This window comes from Tiliqua scincoides, chromosome 2 (assembly GCF_035046505.1).
Source record: "Tiliqua scincoides isolate rTilSci1 chromosome 2, rTilSci1.hap2, whole genome shotgun sequence".
In the NCBI taxonomy this organism is placed as follows: Eukaryota; Metazoa; Chordata; class Lepidosauria; order Squamata; family Scincidae; genus Tiliqua; species Tiliqua scincoides.
In genome coordinates, this window is record NC_089822.1 from 264,471,409 (window position 1) to 264,490,473 (window position 19,065).

At 47.6% G+C, this 19,065-nt stretch overlaps 1 protein-coding gene across 1 annotated transcript in view; it reads left to right on the forward strand.

Annotated features, from left to right (window-relative positions):
• Nucleotides 1-473: 473 nt before the first annotated feature.
• The window catches only part of LOC136639152 (uncharacterized), a 140,982-nt gene continuing 122,390 nt past the window's right edge, over nucleotides 474-19,065 (forward strand). Inside the window, 4 exon segments of the mRNA XM_066613163.1 lie at nucleotides 474-551; nucleotides 1,219-1,392; nucleotides 1,911-2,070; nucleotides 8,802-12,770. Coding sequence (XP_066469260.1) covers nucleotides 9,276-12,770 — 3,495 coding nt within the window. The 5' untranslated portion in view covers nucleotides 474-551; nucleotides 1,219-1,392; nucleotides 1,911-2,070; nucleotides 8,802-9,275.

Below are 19,065 nucleotides of genomic sequence, written 5' to 3' on the forward strand. Positions count from 1 at the left end.
GCCCTCTTTTCACCTTTCCCATTTCCACTATGTCCTTTTTGAGATGGTTGGCAACCTTCAGTCTCGAAAGACTATGGTACAAGCCTACAGCACCCCGGTATTCCCAGGCGGTCTGCGGCAACCAGAACTGGACGCAATACTCCAGGTGTGGCCTTACCATCGATTTGTACAAGGGCATTGTAATATTAGCTGCTTTGTTCTCAATGCCTTTTCTAATTCTCTTGGCTGCACAACTGCTAAATGCACCAAGAGTTTTAACTCCCCCTTTGGATCTAGTTCCATTGAGTGCATCAGAATACACCAGATTTTCCCAAAGCAGCAGGGCAGCTGAAGAGTTTTTCAGCACAGGGACAAGGCAAAAGGTAAAACTACAACTCCCAGGATGCTCTGTATCTTGGAAAGGAGGAAAGGAAGGACTTCAAGAGCCAGCATGCACTGGGCTCACTGGAATGCTGCTGAAGAGCCCCTGCAAAGACTTTCCAACCTCCTGGACTCAGGGACAGGACATCATGCTGGGGAAAGAGACCCTGGAAGAGCCACCTGCAGCCTGGGTGGGGGAGAGGAGATGATTAGCTTGCATTGGAGGAATGGGGGCGGAGAAGGGGATGCCCAGCTGGAGGAGATGCACCTCCTGCCCCACCTGGGAGTTGGGGGTTCCAGACTTAGACGACCTGCAAAGAGACCTTCCTCTTCCCAGAGGAGCAGAAGGGGGTGGGAACCCACTTCCTGCTCTGCCCCTTCCTTTGCCTCCTCTGCTCAAGTGTCTGAGTCAGCAGCTCCCCCTCCCATGCTGCAAAGGGGGGGCGTCCCAGGACTGCAGTGGTAGGAAGGAATCAAGAGGGGTGGGAGAGGAGCCCCCAGGGGTCAGAGGCAGCCAAACTGAAAGCCTAGCTTTTGAAGGGAAAGGGGGGGCTGAGAAGAGGAGCAGTGACTGTCCCCGTCCCCCCCCAATTTGCATCCAAAACTTTGGTTCTGCTCTGGGATGGCTTGATTTTCTGGTGGGGGTTTTGGCAGGGACAGTGGAACAGGGAGGACCAGCAGGGGCCCTTCAGCAGTGAAACCCTTGCAGAAAACTGTGGGGTGTGGAGGGGACCCTGGAGAGCAGGTTCTGGAGCCCCGAACTGTTCCTGAAACTGTGGCGATGGGTGCTTTTGAACTCTGTTGTCTTTTTCATGCATGCTGGATCTTTGATACTGTTTATTGCTTGAATCATTGCAGGTCTCTTTGCTTTAACAGAGGCAAGTGGGATAAACATCATAGGAAAGAGAGCTGAAGTTTGCAGCCAAAAAGGATCCTTTCAGCAGCTCCCTGGGAAGAGGAGGAGGGTTGCCCAGAGGTGATGTGCCTCCTCACTTGGGATCCTCTGCAAAAATCTAAGCCTTACTCTGTGGTGTAAGCTACTCTGGATTCCTAGAAGAGCAAAAAGGGGAGGGGATGTGAGTGAGTTGGGAAGCCCCTTCCTTTGCCTCCTCCACCCCAGCAAACATGTGGACTCAGCAGACATGGACTCACCACCTCAGCCCCTCTGCTGAGTCCAAATGCAGTTGTGGTGAAGGGGGAGTCCCAGGGCAGAGGTGGGTAGAAAGGAGAAGCTCCCCCCCACCTTGTGGGTGGAGATGCCCGGATTGGAAGCCCAGCCAGTGGAGGGAAAGGGGAGGTGGCTGAGAAGAAGACCAACTGCAGCGCCTCCCCATTGCATGCTAAGCTATGGGTCTGCTCTCAGTTCCTGTGGTGTGGGTTTAGACATGGGCAATTTAAAAGCTGAAACAGAGAGGGCCAGAAGGGGCCATTCAGCACTGAAACCCATGCAGAAAAGGGGGGGTGTAGGAGGGACACTGGAGGACAGTATTTTAGCCCTGGGACTGTTGATTGTTTTAACTATTGTACGTTTTTCCTCTTGGTTTCAACAGATGCAGTTGGCATAAAAATCATAAGAAAGAGAGGCAGAATTTGAAGCTGAAGAGGATGCTTCCTTGCTTGATCCAAAAGAAGCATAGAAGTCGTTAGAGAACTGATCTCTTCCAGACAAGGAACAGAGGAGGACAAAGCAAAGCCGGGTGATCTTTCAAGGTGTGTGTCTCAGCAGGGTGGGGGTGCTGGTGTCTCATTCCACTTAGGACCAAAGTGCCAAGACATCTCTGCTGCATCCAACCAGCTTTCAGCCCCTGCAGCTGCAATGGGCACATTTAGGGCACCACACCTAACATCAGAACAGCCCCACTGGATCAGGCCAAAGATCCATCTAGTGCAGCATCCTGTATATCACAGTCAGTGGCATAGCTAAGGGTGTGGAGGGGGTAGCAGTTGCACCAGGCATCCAGCTTTAGGGGGGCAACAAGCTGAGCTTGACACTCGTGGCCAAAATTGTGAAAAAAATTATTATGTAAGAATAATACCATCATGTTATATATCTTTGGAAAGGTAATTTAATGCAAAATGCAATGAAACAAACCTCACTGGAATATCTGTATTCTATCAAAAGTTATGACCAATTAATCAGAAAAGGAAAACACAACTGCATTATGGAACAAAAAGTGGATTTCTTAACTCAAAACAGATCTATGAGACTAAGGGCACAATCCTAATGCCTTATGTCAGTGCTTTCCAGGACTGGCATAGCGGTGCCAATGGACGGTGTGCTGCATCCTGCAGTTAGGTGTCACTGATGGAGGCCTCCTCAGAGTAAGGGCATGTTTGTTCCCTTACCTCAGAGCTGCATGGCCCTTATGTCAGTGCTGGAAAGCACTGACATAAGGAGTCAGGATTGCACCCTAATTGTTTTAAGAGCCAATGAGATGCTGTTATGATACAACATGGAACCAATAAGGTGTTAATATGAGTCAGCTCTCATTTCCATGTATCATAACATAAGTACCCCTTTTAACTGGGTAGAGGCACTTTTTCAAGTGGTGCTCCTCTTATATTCAGCAGGGGAGAATAACTGTCCCTCTTCACCACAGTACAGTGTTTCTAACTAATAAGGGGCATGCTTTTTATTTATTTACTTCATTAATTAAATTTGTTTTTGTCCTAGGGGGCTACAAAATCTTCTTTGACCTGGGGGAGCAGATAGATGCCTTAGCTATGCCACTGGCTGGGGGGGAGGCAGGAAAGCAAGTGTGTGGCAAGCTTCTGGGGAGAGGAGGCAGGCACTCTCCTTATTTTCATGTTTTTAAAAGCCTGGATATGACATCACTTCCATTTGTGACATCACTTCTGGGGCATCACTTTTATGCAACAATCATTAGCTACGCCACTGATCACAATGGTCCACCAGATGCCCCAAGGAGCACAGAAGACAAGAGACCTGCATCCTGGTGCCCTCCCTGGCATCTGGCGTATTGAAATAGCCTAGTTCTAAAAGCAGGAGGTTGCACATACCCATCTTGGCTTGTAACCCATGATGAACTTTTTCTCCAGAAATTTGTCCAGTCCCCTTTTAAAGGCATCTAGGCACATGCCATCACCACATCCTGTGGGAAAGAGTTCCACAGACTAACTACATGCTGGGTAAAGAAATATTTTCGTTTGTCTGTCCAAATGCACAACACTCAGTTTTAGTGGATGTCCCCTGGTTCTGATGCTGTGCGAGAGGGAAAAGAACCTCCATCTATCCATCCCCTGCATAATTTTATATGTCTCAATCATGTCTCCCTCAGGTGCCTTTTTTCTAGACCAGTGGTTCCCAACCTTTTGGAGCCCATGGACCACTGAGGGAAAAATTGGAATCGTCATGAAACACCATGCAACCCCACCCCACGCCCTGCACATTAAAAATACAACTAAATTTGGTAGTCCATGGGGGAGTACACAATGAGACACTGGAAGCACAAACTGTGGTTACGAGCGGTCAGTTCTCCACCCTCTCTGGGAAGCATCTCCTGAGCAAGCACTCGCCATGGCCTGCCAGAGAAGGCAGAGGACCCCCCACAGCCACAGCCAACATTCAGGTGGTCCATGGGGGAGTGCTTGCTTGGCAGGGCACTGGAAGTGATGGAAGATGATCTTTTTTTTTTCTCTTGAAACCTCGTGGACTGCTTTTCAGGGTCTCGCGGACCACCTGTGGTCCAGGGACCACAGGTTGGGAACCACTGTCCTAGACTGAAGAGACAAATGCTGGAGCCTTTACTCATAAGGGAGGTGCCCCAGCCCGGCAGTCATTTTGGTTGCTCTCTTCTGCACCTTTTCCATTTCCACTATATCCTTTTTGAGATGCGGCAACCAGAACTGGACACAACACTCCAGGTGTGGCCTTACCATCTATTTGTACAATGGCATTACAATATTAGCCGTCTTATTCTCAATGCCTTTTCTAATGATCCCAAGCATGGAATTTGCCCTCTTCGCTGCAGACAAGAAAATATTTCTTACCCTGCCCTTCCCTGACTGCGGAGTTTTCTCAGCAGCTTTTGTTGACGGACCGTGTTGAACGCCTTTTGAAAACCCAGAAATGTAATATCCAATATCCAAAACACTTTTCTACTCTGCTTGATTTGCTCTGGTTGGAAAATGGGAAGAAATGCAGGAAAAGAATGATGGACAGAAGAGTAAGTCTCTCATCGCGTCTCTGTGGAGATCAAAACGGCTAATATTATAATGCCATTGTACAAATCGATGGTAAGGCCACACCTGGAGTATTGTGTCCAGATCTGGTCGCCACATCTCAAAAAGGACGTAGCAGAAATGGAAAAGGTGCAAAAGAGAGCGATTAAGATGATGACTGGGCTGGGGCACCTTCTTTATGAGGAAAGGCTACGGCATTTGGGCCTCTGCAGCCTAGAAAAGAGACGCCTGAGGGGGACATGATTGAGACATTCAAAATTATGCATGGGAAGGATAAAGTGGATAGAGAGATGCTCTTTACACTCTCACACAACACCAGAACCAGGGGACATCCACTAAAATTGAGTGTTGGGAGGGTTGGGAGATCTGTTCCCAGAGGGCTCCATCACTTGAGATCTCACCTTAATCTTCTCTTTGTCTTTCCATAAATTCTTCCATCTTCATTATAGAATTAATATTATAACGTTTTGTCGTACCCCTGCCCCGAATGGCAGAGCCAGTTGGTAGACGGGGTGGGTTCTGTCCAGTGCCGCTGAGACCATATGTCTGGCACTTTGTTAACTTGTCAGCAGAAGATTTGCTGTTCATTATTTCAGCAAGGCGTTCCTGCGGCCCCTGGGAGCCTCAGCTCAAATTCAAAAGGCACCCTCCAGTGGGCTGTGACACATTTATACATTCCAGTTGTTATTCAAACAAAGAGTCTCCAAAAGGGGAAGTTTTCTGGTACTTTTCCACTTTGTCCCTCTCATCTTCTTGCTCCCTCCTCACTTTGTAAAGGGAAGTGGCCTTGTCTCACTTTGACTGTTCCGAGGATGCTTGCTTTTCTAATTTTGTCTAATTTGTGCTGTCATCTAAAGGTCATCTCTTCCATATATCTGGCTTGTGGTTAGCTAGCTGGGCACTTTGTTAACTTGTCAGCTGTAGATTTGCCATTGATAAGATTACCTTGACATTCTAGCAAAGCAGTCAGTTTTTAGCTTTCCCCTGAATTCATGCTTTCCCTGTCTTTATCCCACCCCCCCATCTCTGCTACTCTGTATTGATGGTTGCTACAGGTTCCTTCTCTGGAAGGAGAGAGGGGTCTGAGACAGGTACGCAGGCATCAGTTTCATCTTGAAGTAAAAAGTCATTCTTTCTGGAATCTGCCTTCTATATTTAACCCCATTCCTTCTTAATATAGCCGCAAAATTTCTACATGGGATTCTCTTTTGTTGAATCTGCCAAGGAATTTCTCTCAAAATTCTAACATGATTTCCTTCTGCCTTTCTTGGTTTATCCTCTCGCCTCTGCAGAATCGTGTCCCTGGTTCTTCTTTGTGTAAATGTTATTATGAGTGCTCTAGGTAGTTTGTGTATCCTTGCATCATTAGAGTTCAATCTACAAGTGGTTTCTATTCCTTCTTCAATAATTTCTCTCTCTAACTCTGTCTGTTCCATTAGCCACTCTTGGATTCTGTCCTTTACTTTCTCCTCTTTTTGTTCTGGAAAGTTCTGAATGCGAATCAGGTACTGCGCTTTTTCCAATTCCAGCTTCATCACACTGGCTTCCAATTCCAAATTCTGCTGTCTGACTGCCCAATCCTAAGGGGCAGCCCAATCCCGAGCTGCCCGGGAAGCCCCGCTCGGCGGCACCACGAAGGCTGCCGCCGAATCCAGAGCCTCCCGCGCTACAGCGGGAGGCACCTTGGGAGTAGGGGACGTTCATCCCATTCCCCCTGGTAAGGGAGGCAGCCCCGCAATGGGAGTACTCTCTGGCAACGCTAAAGTAAAGGCGCTCGTGTAAGGCACGCAGCCTCCATGAGCGCCTAGGATACTGCGAAGCGGAGCTCCACGGATCCTCCTCCTGCCTGCCCCTGGGCACGCCCCCCTCTCCACGTCACGCCGGCCTCCGCGCCCCCTCTCCACGTCACGCCGGCCTCCCTGCCCCCTCCCCGTGTCACAATGGCTTCCTCGCCCCCCGGAACGCCCCCATACCCGCCCCGTTCTCCGTTCTGCAGCCTGGCGGTCACAGGCACTGCTGAGCTGCGGAATGCGGCCGCGCACCAGGCGGTGGCTCAGTGTTGGCCGGAGCTGAGCCACCTCTGGTGGGAGTCCGGCGGTGAGCTCTGCACATGTGCCTTATGGCACATTTGCGACTGTGGTCCGCACCGCCGAGGCGCAGCGCGAACCACAGGATTGGGTTCTCATTTCCATTATTGTTTCTTCCATTTTTTCCATCTTCTGTTCATGTACTTTGCTTCCTAATTTCAACTTCTTCAGTTCACTCTTATTCTTATTTACCTGCTTTTGTGTATTTTTCGTAATTTGTACCAATTCATTCATCCAGTCTACGGATTGGTCAAACTGTTTTTTAACATTCTGTTCCAAAGTTTTGACATTCTCTTTAATTTGGCTAATATCCACTTTCTTTGTGTCATATCCTCTTTCTGCTCCTTCAAAAATTCCATCATCCCAACCTGGCCGTCTCCTCTAGTTTCAGCTGCTTTCCCCTGTGTCAAATTGGTCAGTGCAGAAGATGCTAGTGAGGGGGATGTTGCTTTAGGAATTTTGGTGAATTCCTTTTTTTGTGTCATCATGTATCCTTCCCTCCTTCTTCCTCTTAAAAATAAAACAACCACATCATTTCCAATCCCCCCACAGTTATCCCAATCCCCAAGTAGCATATATTTCTTCTCTTCTCTTTAAAGTGCAGGTCACTTTAAAGTCCAAGCTTGTAAATGAATCACCACCAACTCTATTTCTTCTAGCGATGCCAGTTTCTTGAGTTTTGAGAACTTAATACTTTGAAGTCAGAGTCTGTCTTCCTATCGCCACCTTCTAAAACTGCTTCTAATGCAGAAGAAAAAGGGGGGCTACCCAGCTGGTCTTGGAAATGGAGGCCTTTTCCAAGAATCTGCATCTGTCTGTGTACAGCACGGCTCCTATCCACCCCACAAGACCGCCGTCCTGTGAGTAGACTGGAGCCTAGAGGCCCTGACCCCTTACATCCTCTTTCCTGAGGTGTCAAGGGACTCTCCACACCTAAGAGAGAGAGTAAACAGAGAGCAAATATTGGAGCTTAGTGTAAATTTTTGGTGGGTTGTGAAACTGACAAGCTGATAGCTGACAAGGAAAATGTATTGAGCCCTATGAAAACAAAAATGGAGAAGCATGTACGCGCTTACTCATGAGTAGGTGACCATGTAGGGGCAGGAGTAGGGGCAGGAGGTCTGGTCTAGAGGGTAGAGCCTCCATTTGCCTGAAGATTAACATCCACAAGGTCGCCAGTTCGAGGCCACCGGCACCGTGCGACCTTGATGCAGCTGGCAAGCTGCAGCTGAGCTGTTCCATCTGCTCGGAGCGTGGGAAGATGGAGGCCAGAATGTTAAACCAGATCGGAGTGTAACAGCTTGAATGTGGTGGTTCTTGAAAGACAGAACCTTCTTTCAATTTGTAAAAATCCCTGCGTGGATTTAATAAGCCTGCCTGTGTAAACCGCCTTGAATAAAGTCTTGAATAAAGACCAAGAAAGGCGGTATATAAATACTGTATATTATATTATTATTATTATGCCTTGGTCCAAAGCAAACAGGAATGCAAGGCCACCAGTCAGATCCGATGACTGTGGAACTCAACAGTGCTCCAGCAGGTGGTCGTCCCCTCCCCCAACAATAGTAGATGGAGTAAAGACAGAAGTATGAGCGGGTGGTAAAGTGAAACATTTTTTTAGTCTCAAAGCTAAGTGGGTCCCAATAGAGTGTCGTTTTAAAAAAGTGTGTCCTGGTGCTAGCAAGTTTGGGAACCACTGTTGTAGAGGAATATTCCACTCAACTCTTGGAACCCGTAGTTTCAGTCGTTCTCCTCCCAGATCTTCTCTTCTGTCCTAGGCTGCCTCCTGCCTGTTTCTCCTTTCAGGTGGGTGCAGTAACTGCTTTATCCTAATAGAGGTTTGTCTGAGCGTGTCCTGACACCAGCACAAGCACCATCGAAAGAGGGTTTTGCAGACGTGCCCTGGCTGATCTCCAGCTTACGTGGAACTGTCCCTCCAGGCTTATTTGTTTGTTAGTGCTCAAGCTCATTCAGTATTTATTGCCGTGGTTTTAAAAAACACATTCATCGAAAAGCCCCAGTGTAGACAAGGAAAGAGGTCAGTGCCACTGAACCCACTGGGGTTTACTTCTGAGTATATACACCTAGATGTGTGTGTTTGAGGTCCCGTTTCTCTATTGTGCTGCTAAACAAGTTTCCCTCTCCTTGCAGCAAGCTACAGAGAAGACAGTGAAGACCAGAGGGAGCCATGTGGGCTGTCCCTGGAAACAACTACATGTGACCTGCAGGAAGTGACTTTTAGAGACCAGGATGGATCGGTGAGGCAGGAGGGAAGCCCAGCTCCTGTCTGGAGTACTCAGGGCCCAAATCTATTCAACTTTCCAGCACCGAGGTAAGGGAACAAACATCTTGAGGAGGGCTGTGCAACTGCCTCCTTACCACAGGATGCAGCATGGCTGCGCCAGCAATGGAAAATAGGAAAGGATTAGACCCTCACTGAGGTGTTTATCAGGGTTATGAGGGACATGAAATCCTGATCAAGCAGGAACATCTCAAAGGGAAGAGAAGAGGCTTCCATTTCACCAGGAGAGAATCAGTTGTACATCCAACATTACTAAACTCAGCAAAATCCACACAGGGAAGATACGCAAAAGGGAGAAACCTGCACATCAGAAAAGATCAAAGATGCAGAAGGGAAACGAGAAAGAGAAATGGAAAAATGACTCTGATATTCATCAGAATGGAGATTTCAGTGTCATCCCAGTTACATCACAAAATGGAATTGGAAAGAGGAAGGAGAAGAGTCCCCAATGTGCACAGATCTTCAGCAGTAAATCACAACTAAGAAGACATCAAAGAACCCACACAGGGGAAAATCCATATCAATGCTTGGAGTGTGGAAAGAGCTTCAGTTGCAGCTCACACCTGACTGTGCATCAAAGAACCCACACAGGGGAGAAACCATATCAATGCTTGGAGTGTGGAAAGAGCTTCACTCAGAGCTCACACCTGACTTTGCATCAAAGGACCCACACAGGGGAGAAACCATATCAATGCTTGGAGTGTGCAAAGAGCTTCACTGAAAGTGGAAAACTTACTGTGCATCAAAGGACCCATACAGGGGAGAAACCATATCAATGCTTGGAGTGTGGAAAGAGCTTCAGTCAGCACTCAGAATTGACTGTGCATCAAAGAACCCACACAGGGGAGAAACCCTATGAATGCTTGGAGTGTGGAAAGAGCTTCAGTCAGAGCTCACAACTCACTAAGCATCAAAGGATCCACAGAGGGGAGAAACCATATCAATGCTTGGAGTGTGGAAAGAGCTTCAGTCAGAGCACAAACCTGACATTGCATCAAAGGATCCACACAGGGGAGAAACCATATCAATGCTTGGAGTGTGGAAAGAGCTTCAGTCAGAGCTCACACCTGACTTTGCATCAAAGGACCCACACAGGGGAGAAACCATATCAGTGCTTGGAGTGTGGAAAGAGCTTCAGTCAGCGCTCAGAATTGACTGTGCATCAAAGAACCCACACAGGGGAGAAACCATATCAATGCTTGGAGTGTGGAAAGAGCTTCAATAGGCGCTCATACCTGGCTAAGCATCAAAGGACCCACACACAGGAGAAACCATATCAGTGCTTGGAGTCTGGAAAGAGCTTTAGTGAGAGTTCAACACTGACTGTGCATCAGAGAACCCACACAGGGGAGAAACCATATCAATGCTTGGAGTGTGGAAAGAGCTTCAGTAGGAGCTCATACCTGAGTTTCCATCAAAAAACCCACACAGGGGAGAAACCATATCAATGCTTGGAGTGTGCAAAGAGCTTCATTAGGAGGTCACAGCTGACTTTGCATCAAAGGACCCACACAGGGGAGAAACCATATCAGTGCTTGGAGTGTGGAAAGAGCTTCAGTCAGAGCTCACAGCTGACTTTGCATCAAAGGACCCACACAGGGGAGAAACCCTATCAGTGCTTGGAGTGTGGAAAGAGCTTCAGTCAGAGCTCACAGCTGACTTTGCATCAAAGGACACACACAGGGGAGAAACCATATCAATGCTTGGAGTGTGGAAAGAGCTTCAGTAGAAGCTCATACCTGGCTAAGCATCAGAGGACCCACACAGGGGAGAAACCATATCAGTGCTTGGAGTGTGGAAGGAACTTCAGTCAGAGCTCACAGCTGACTTTGCATCAAAGGACCCACACAGGGGAGAAACCATATCAATGCTTGGAGTGTGGAAAGTGCTTCAGTGTGAGCTCATACCTGAGTTTCCATCAAAAAATCCACACAGGGCAGAAACCATATCAGTGCTTGGAGTGTGGAAAGAGCTTCAGTAGGAGCTCATACCTGGCTAAGCATCAAAGGACCCACAGAGGAGAGAAACCATATCAATGCTTGGAGTGTGCAAAGAGCTTCAGTAGGAGCTCATACCTGGCTAAGCATCAAAGGACCCACAGAGGAGAGAAACCATATCAATGCTTGGAGTGTGCAAAGAGCTTCAGTAGAAGCTCATACCTGGCTAAGCATCAAAGGACCCACACAGGGGAGAAACCATATCAATGCTTGGAGTGTGGAATGAGCTTTAGTGACAGCTCAACACTGACTGTGCATCAAAGAACCCACACAGGGGAGAAACCATATCAATGCTTGGAGTGTGGAAAGAGCTTCAGTAGGAGCTCAAAGCTGACTAAGCATAAAAGGATCCACACAGGGGAGAAACCATATCAATGCTTGGAGTGTGGAAAGAGTTTCACTGAAAGTGGAAAACTTACTGTGCATCTAAGAATCCACACAGGGGAGAAACCGTATCAATGCTTGGAGTGTGGAAAGAACTTCAGTCACAGCTCAACCCTAACTGTGCATCAAAGAACCCACACAGGGGAGAAACCACATCAATGCTTGGAGTGTGGAAAGAGCTTCAGGGGGAGCTCACACCTGACTTTGCATCAAAGGACCCACACAGGGGAGAAACCATATCAATGCTTGGAGTGTGGAAAGAGCTTCAGTAGGAACTCACAGCTGACTATGCATCAAAGGATTCACAGAGGGGAGAAACCATATCAATGCTTGGAGTGTGCAAAGAGTTTCAGTCAGCGCTCATACCTGACTTCGCATCAAAGGACCCACACAGGGGAGAAACCATATCAGTGCTTGGAGTGTGGAAAGAGCTTCAGTAGGAGCTCACAGCTGACTTTGCATCAAAGGATTCACAGAGGGGAGAAACCATATCAATGCTTGGAGTGTGCAAAGAGTTTCAGTCAGCGCTCATACCTGACTTCGCATCAAAGGACCCACACAGGGGAGAAACCATATCAGTGCTTGGAGTGTGGAAAGAGCTTCAGTAGGAGCTCACAGCTGACTTTGCATCAAAGGATTCACAGAGGGGAGAAACCATATCAATGCTTGGAGTGTGGAAAGAGCTTCAGTCAGAGCTCACAACTCACTAAGCATCAAAGGACCCACAGAGGAGAGAAACCATATCAATGCTTGGAGTGTGGAAAGAGCTTCAGTCAGAGCTCAGAGTTGAGTGTGCATCAAAGAATTCACACATGAGAGAAGCCATATAAATGCTTGGAGTATGGAAAGAGCTTCAGTCAGAGCTCAGACACGACTGTGCATAAGAGAACCCACACAGGGGAGAAACCGTATCAGTGCTTGGAGTGTGGAAAGAGTTTCAGTCAGCGCTCATACCTGACTTCGCATCAAAGGACCCACACAGGGGAGAAACCATATCAGTGCTTGGAGTGTGGAAAGAGCTTCAGTCAGAGCTCACAACTCACTAAGCATCAAAGGACCCACACAGGAGAGAAACCATATCAATGCTTGGAGTGTGGAAAGAGCTTCAGTCAGAGCTCAGAGTTGAGTGTGCATCAAAGAATTCACACATGAGAGAAGCCGTATAAATGCTTGGAGTATGGAAAGAGCTTCAGTCAGAGCTCAGACACGACTGTGCATAAGAGAACTCACACAGGGGAGAAACCGTATCAGTGCTTGGAGTGTGGAAAGAGCTTCAGGATGAACTCAAGCCTGACTGTGCATCAAAGGACCCATACATGGGAGAAACCATATCAGTGCTTGGAGTGTGGAAAGAACTTCAGTCAGAGCTCACAGCTGACTAAGCATCAAAGGATCCACAGAGGGGAGAAACATAAGAACAGCCCCCCTGGATCAGGCCATAGGCCCATCTAGTCCAGCTTCCTGTATCTCACAGCGGCCCACCAAATGCCCCAGAGAGCACACCAGATAACAAGACACCTCATCCTGGTGCCCTCCCTTGCATCTGGCCTTCTAACATAGCCCATTTCTCAAATCAGGACATTGCGCATACACATCATGGCTTGTAACCCGTAATGGATTTTTCCTCCAGAAAAGTGTCCAATCCCCTTTTAAAGGCATCCAGGCCAGATGCCATCACCACATCCTGTGGCAGAAAGTTCCACAGACCAACCACACGCTGAGTAAGGAAATATTTTCTCTTGTCTGTTCTAACTCTCCCAACACTCAATTTTAGTGGATGTTCCCTGGTTCTGGTGTTATGTGAGAGTGTAAAGAGCATCTCCCTATGCACTCTGTCCATCCCCTGCATAATTTTGTATGTCTCAATCATGTCCCCCCTCAGGCGTCTCTTTTCTAGGCTGAAGAGGCCCAAACGCTGTGGCCTTTCCTCATAAGGAAAGGTGCCCCAACCCAGGAATCATCTTAGTCGCTCTCTTTTGCACCTTTTCCATTTCCACTATGTCTTTTTTGAGATGCGGCGACCAGAACTGGACACTACTCCAGGTGTGGCCTTACCATAGATTTGTACAACGGCATTATAATATTAGCCGTTTTGTTCTCAATACCCTTCCTAATGATCCTAATACCTTTCCTAATGAGCACCTGTACACACTGGAAGATGTAGGTGAAGAGACAAGAACCAAAAGACTGAAATTAACTCACTTTATCAAGCTGCCAGGTGACTGCTGTGTGGCAAGAAAAGGATATTGTAGGAGAAGGTAGTCAGAATGATCAGGCATTTAGAGAACATGGAAAATCCACTTGACAAATGACATGAGAATCCACTTTGCTGAAACCCCATATTTTGTAACAACTTATAGTGCTAAAATCTTTTGGCTCTTTCTTGGATTAAAAAACAACTTTTCTAAGATTTGTAAGAGCGCAAAGCTATATGAGTGGCCATTTCTCTCTAGCAGTGTCTGTGGGAAGTGGTCTCTGTGCAGAACAAAATGCTTCTGCCCAACTTGCAGGGTCTCTCTGCTAAATGGAAATGCTTAAAAAAATCAGTTTTTACGTGCACATCCATCAACAGACTTCAGTGACTTTCAGGAAATAGCTCCAGAAACGACCTTTTGTGGAATTGCCTCTGCTAGAAGGGATCTTGGATAACTGAGAAGTTTTGGAAACATCTTGATTGGGCAATCATGGGTTAGTTATGGTATTGCAGTCTCCTGCAGATAAGATTTTGGAGGAAGAGAAGCACAGAACTAAGGGGGTGACCAAGCTAACTCCTCACACAAGCTACTGGCCCTGATCCATAACTAACTAACTAACTAACTAACTAGGTATTTATATACCGCCTTTCTGGTCATTGGATTACTCCTCTGACTTTATTCAAGGCGGTTTACATAGGTAGGCGTTTCTAAATCCCTCAAGGGGATTTTTACAATCATAAACAATTCTTTCTTTCAAGAACCACACATTTCAGTTGGATCTTCCTGGTCTGATCTCTCTTCTGGCCTCAGTGCATCCCACACAGGCTGACAAGCAGCTCCTTCATCTCTCACATGGAGGGCAGCCAAAGCAGATGGAATAACTTGGCTCGGCTTGTCAGCTGCTTCCAGGTCTTGCCGTTCAGTTCATAACATCTTGAACTGTTGTTTTATGTACAGTTTAAGAAATGCTGGTATAGTTAATCAACTTGTTTTCTCAAATGTTTGTGTTTATTCACCCCCCAATAAATATTTTCATGTTTGAAGTAGAGAAGGGCGTGTGTTTGGTGTGGAAACCACTCCCCACTTAAGAGTGGTGTGGTTAAAGAGAATTCATTTGCTCTCTCCCATTGCAAGAGGAGGTAGAATTGTCCAATGCAATTGTTTGGAAGTAGAGCCATAGCAGAAGAAATAAACTTTACCGTATATGATTTGTGTGTTTCAATAACCATTTTTCATTTTATGAAGAACCAACAGCGACAAAAAAGAGAATACAAAATAGTTTGAACTGTTTTTGAAGTTTACATTATTTTTTAATTGGTTTGTTAACAAACTAAAACTATTACAATTTGGATATTTAGCTCAAACTACAGTCGATAGGCCATTCACTCGAAAGTCAATAGGGTCAAAAGGCCTTAGTCCACTGAATGATGGAAAGATGGCACTTATCTATCCAATTTTTCATTATTGGTCTTTTTACCATTGTCAGGGTGCAGACAGTCCATTTTCGCTGCCCTGCAGTTAGCCTCCAAAAGACAGGTAAATAGTTCAAAATAACAGTGACTATCAAGGGTGTTTGTAATACAATATTAATTCTATTGATAACTTTGCCCCAGAAACAGCATATTACCAGGTACTCGCATGATTTGTTCTTAGAATTCAGTACCAGGCAGTGCAGTGATAACCATGGACATAAGGGGCTTTTAAGAGTGAATTTAGTGAATTCATGTAGGAGAGATCTAGTATGACTAATACACACTGATAGGTAAATTGAAACTCCAGGTTCAGGGGCAGTGTACCTCTGAATATCAATTGCTAGGGGGCCAACAGTGGGGAGGGGGTGATTGCTTTTGAGCCCTACTTATGGGTTAGAGTTGGCCTCTTCCTGTGTGTTGCGTGTTGGTGAACACGAATGGTATACATGGCTACACGTAGAGGTAGTAGAGGAGTATCACTATCTTTTGGAAGGTTCCAAAAAAGGCACAGACTGTACGTCATGCTTTTCGTCTGTGCCACTTTGCCCGGCTTTGCTCCTTAGTTCTGTGTAGGCCAGGAACAGGCTACGGTTGCTTCTGGAGAGAAAGGCACCCTGTCTGTGCTTGAAGACACTTAGATACTCCTTCATATCTGTTTCTTTTCAAGAAGAGGCACAGATGAAGATGGCAGAAGGTGGTGCTGGGGGAACAAATAGGAAAGGACTATTCAGGCTGACTCTGAGGGCTTCTTGAAGGCATCTGGCTGGGTGCTATAGGAAATAGGATGCAGGCTTAGTCTGATCCGGCAGGATTCCATTGTGGAACTCAGTACAACTGTTTTTGTTTTTTTTCTTTCTGCAGCTAAGACCTGGTATTCTACCCCAGTCAGAGGGCTGGTCCAGTCACAGCTGTTTCGCACGTGATGACTGTCCCACCAAGGGGATCAACCAATGCTGCTTGTCATCCCCCAGTCACATTCCAGGCCACATTACGGCCTTTTGTTAGCTCACTGGCTATAGCCCCTAAGGGACTTTGGTTCATCCCTGGTGTGGCAAAATCAAAAAACGCCACAGCTTTTGATTGGAACGCTTCCAAGTTTATTCTGCAGAAGAGAGACCAACAAAGCTTCTCAATGGGTGAGCAAGCAGGCAAGTCTCTGCCCCTGCCCCTTGTCGCAGGGCCAAGCACACCTGTCACTGCAGGAGCAGACCAGGACATTGGGCTGCAGGGTCCTCCCACCTGCAGGGAAGAGCTGGCGTGAGGGCTTGCCCTGGGGCTGGCCAAAGCTCAGGGGTCTATGGAAACCAGGTGTGCCCCCTCCTATCGCTTGCTGCTTGGTCCAGATGCTTGGTCCAGTTCCTCCCATCTCCTTGGCTAGGCTGAGCCCTTTTTTTGCTTGAATCTCTTCTTTCAGCTGCTTTTTCCTCCAAGGTCTCCCTTCCTTCCCTGCATTTCCCTATCCCTATTCCTCCTCTTACATGTGACTCAGCTCTTCAAACTCTTTTGATGCGTCTTAAGGCCCAATCCTATCCAACTTTCCAGCGCTGATGCAGCCATGCCAGTGGGGCTTACGCTTGCATCCTGTGCTGGGGTGGTGGGGGAGTCACAGAGGCCTCCTCTAGGTAAGAGAATGGTTCTTCATTACTTCAGAGCTGCATTGGTGCTGGAAAGTTGGTTAAGATTGGGCCCTGAAGGCTTAAGAGAAGCCTATGCATTTATATGGTTCTTCCTCTGGCTGGATTCATTGCTGTACTATAAGGAATGAGTGAAAATTCTTACATTCTCCAAACATGTCGTAGATCCCTGTCCGATTGCTGGTATGTAGAGATGTCTGTTTCCAGTGAATAAGACGTAATTTGGGGAGAGACGCTTTCACGAGCTGAGTCCAGAAGGGAGAACCAGGATCACAGTACAGGGAGATTTAACCCTTTCCGTTTGTCCCATGCCTGGTGATACTCCAGTTGATCCCAGTTTCAGCTCAAAAAATTATGGTAAGGCTGTTCTTAAGCTCTTGCCTGGCCTACTCCCTCAGGCCCCAGGAGGTCCTGGGCCAGCCCTGGCTGGGAGTGAGGAGGAAAGGCAATGGAAGGCATCTTCCTCCTCCTTCCGCCCGTCACTGTTGGCTCCACTTCCCTGACTATATGCAGGTGCCTGGGGCTTGCAGTCCCTGCCGGGGCCTCCCCTTCACCCCTCTGAGGTGCACTCACCTCCGTCCAGATTTCACACCCTCTCAAATCTGCACAGGAAGCAGCTGCAGCTCCCAGAAGCTGTGGGCAGAGCTGCCCTCGCCATGAAAGTCAGTGGTGCAGCCAGCCCAAGAGGGGATATCTACCTGCTGTCAAAGCAGAGCACTGGGAAAAATTCAGTGCATCCCCACCCCCACCCCCACCTCCCAAAATTTGTAGGTAGCCATGTTGAGCGCTCAGAAGAAAAGTCCTGAACCTCACAATCTAGGAGTATCTGGACCAGCCAATCCCCACCTCCAGCACATCTGAAGCAAGCCTATAATTCTGCAGAATTTATTTACCTGGCATGTAATTAGTCTGTGGAACTCCTTGCCACAGGAAGTAGTGATGGCATCTTGCCTGGATGCCTTTAAGAGGGAATTGGACGGATTTCTGGAGGAAAAGTTCATTATGGGTTACAAGTCATAGTAAGTATGTGCAAGCTCTTGGTTTTAGAGGCAGGCTGCAGGGGAGGGCACTGGGACACAGGTTGTGTCTGTTGTCTTCTGTGCTCCCTGAAGCATTTGGTAGGCCACTGTGAGATACAGGAAGTTGGATTAGATGGGCCTTTGGCCTGATCCAGCGGGGCTCTTCTTATGTTCTTAAGTGGTTCTCACAGAGTTTTGGAGCGGATGCATTGACAGTCTTGCAGCCACCATGGTTCCACAGTGCCCTTCTTGCAGGAGGCCCCTCAAATGAGCACTAGCTTTTGGCTCTCTCAGAAAGTGCTCCCAATGGCAAGAAATGTCTTCCTCACCCTGAGCCATGCTGAGCTCTCAGAAAAAAAAGTCCTGAACCTCACAATCTAGGATTGGATGAATTTCTGGAGGAAAAGTTCATTACAGGTTACAAGTCATAGTAGGTATGTGCACAGTAGAGGTAGGCTGCCTCTGATTGCCAGATGCAGGGGAGGGCATCGGGTCACAGGTTGTGCCTGTTGTCTTGTGTGCTCCCTGGGGCATTTGGTGGGCCACTGTGGGATACAGGAAGCTGGACTAGATGGGCCTTTGGCCTGATCCAGCTCTTCTTATGCTCTTATGCAACCAAAATAAATCAAGTGGAAATCTAAGTCCAAGGTGCACAAAAGCAGGGAGTTAGCACGGCCTGGGTGCAAAGGCTGGGCACTGAGGCTGTTCCATCGGTGCTCTTCCCAGTCAAGGCTTGGGGCACACTGCTGTTAAGATCAAGAGCCTCATCCAGGTGGTAATATTAGACCATTTCTACCAGGTCTTCTTTCTTAGGAAGTCAGGACACCCCCTCTCCCTCACCCCACTCTTATCACCACCATCACAAGGAAGGTTGAGGCTAAGAGACTGCAGAGGCTCCGAGACAAGCCACCCAGACAAGCACAACTTTATTCCAGAGAGCTTTTGTTTCAAATTCTGTTTTTAAGATGAAGGATTTCTGGGTTTAAAAAATTCTTGCCTGCGTTTAGTGTCGGTTCATCCATGGACCAACTGAGATAATTGCCTTAGGCAGCAGACTGATGTGGGGGATGCCCACCTCTATCAGCCAACTCACCTCCACTGCTGCTTCTCCTCCCACTCCTTGGATTGGAAAGGAAGGCGGGAACAAAACAGAAAAGGCTGCATGGAGGAGAGGAGGCTGGAAGGCTACAGTCATGTGCTCCCAATCCAGGTCCCAATCCACTACCCTCTCTGCCATCTTCAACCTTCTCTTCCAATCCAGGGAGCAGGAGGATGATAGTCTGGCAATCACTAGGAAAGGTGGGGGCATCTGACAGTATCTGGCATGGAGATCCTGGGCCAGCCCTATGTACACTTCCCTACTGCATGGTACAATTATGTTGTGGGAGTCTGGAGAATTGCCAGACACATTT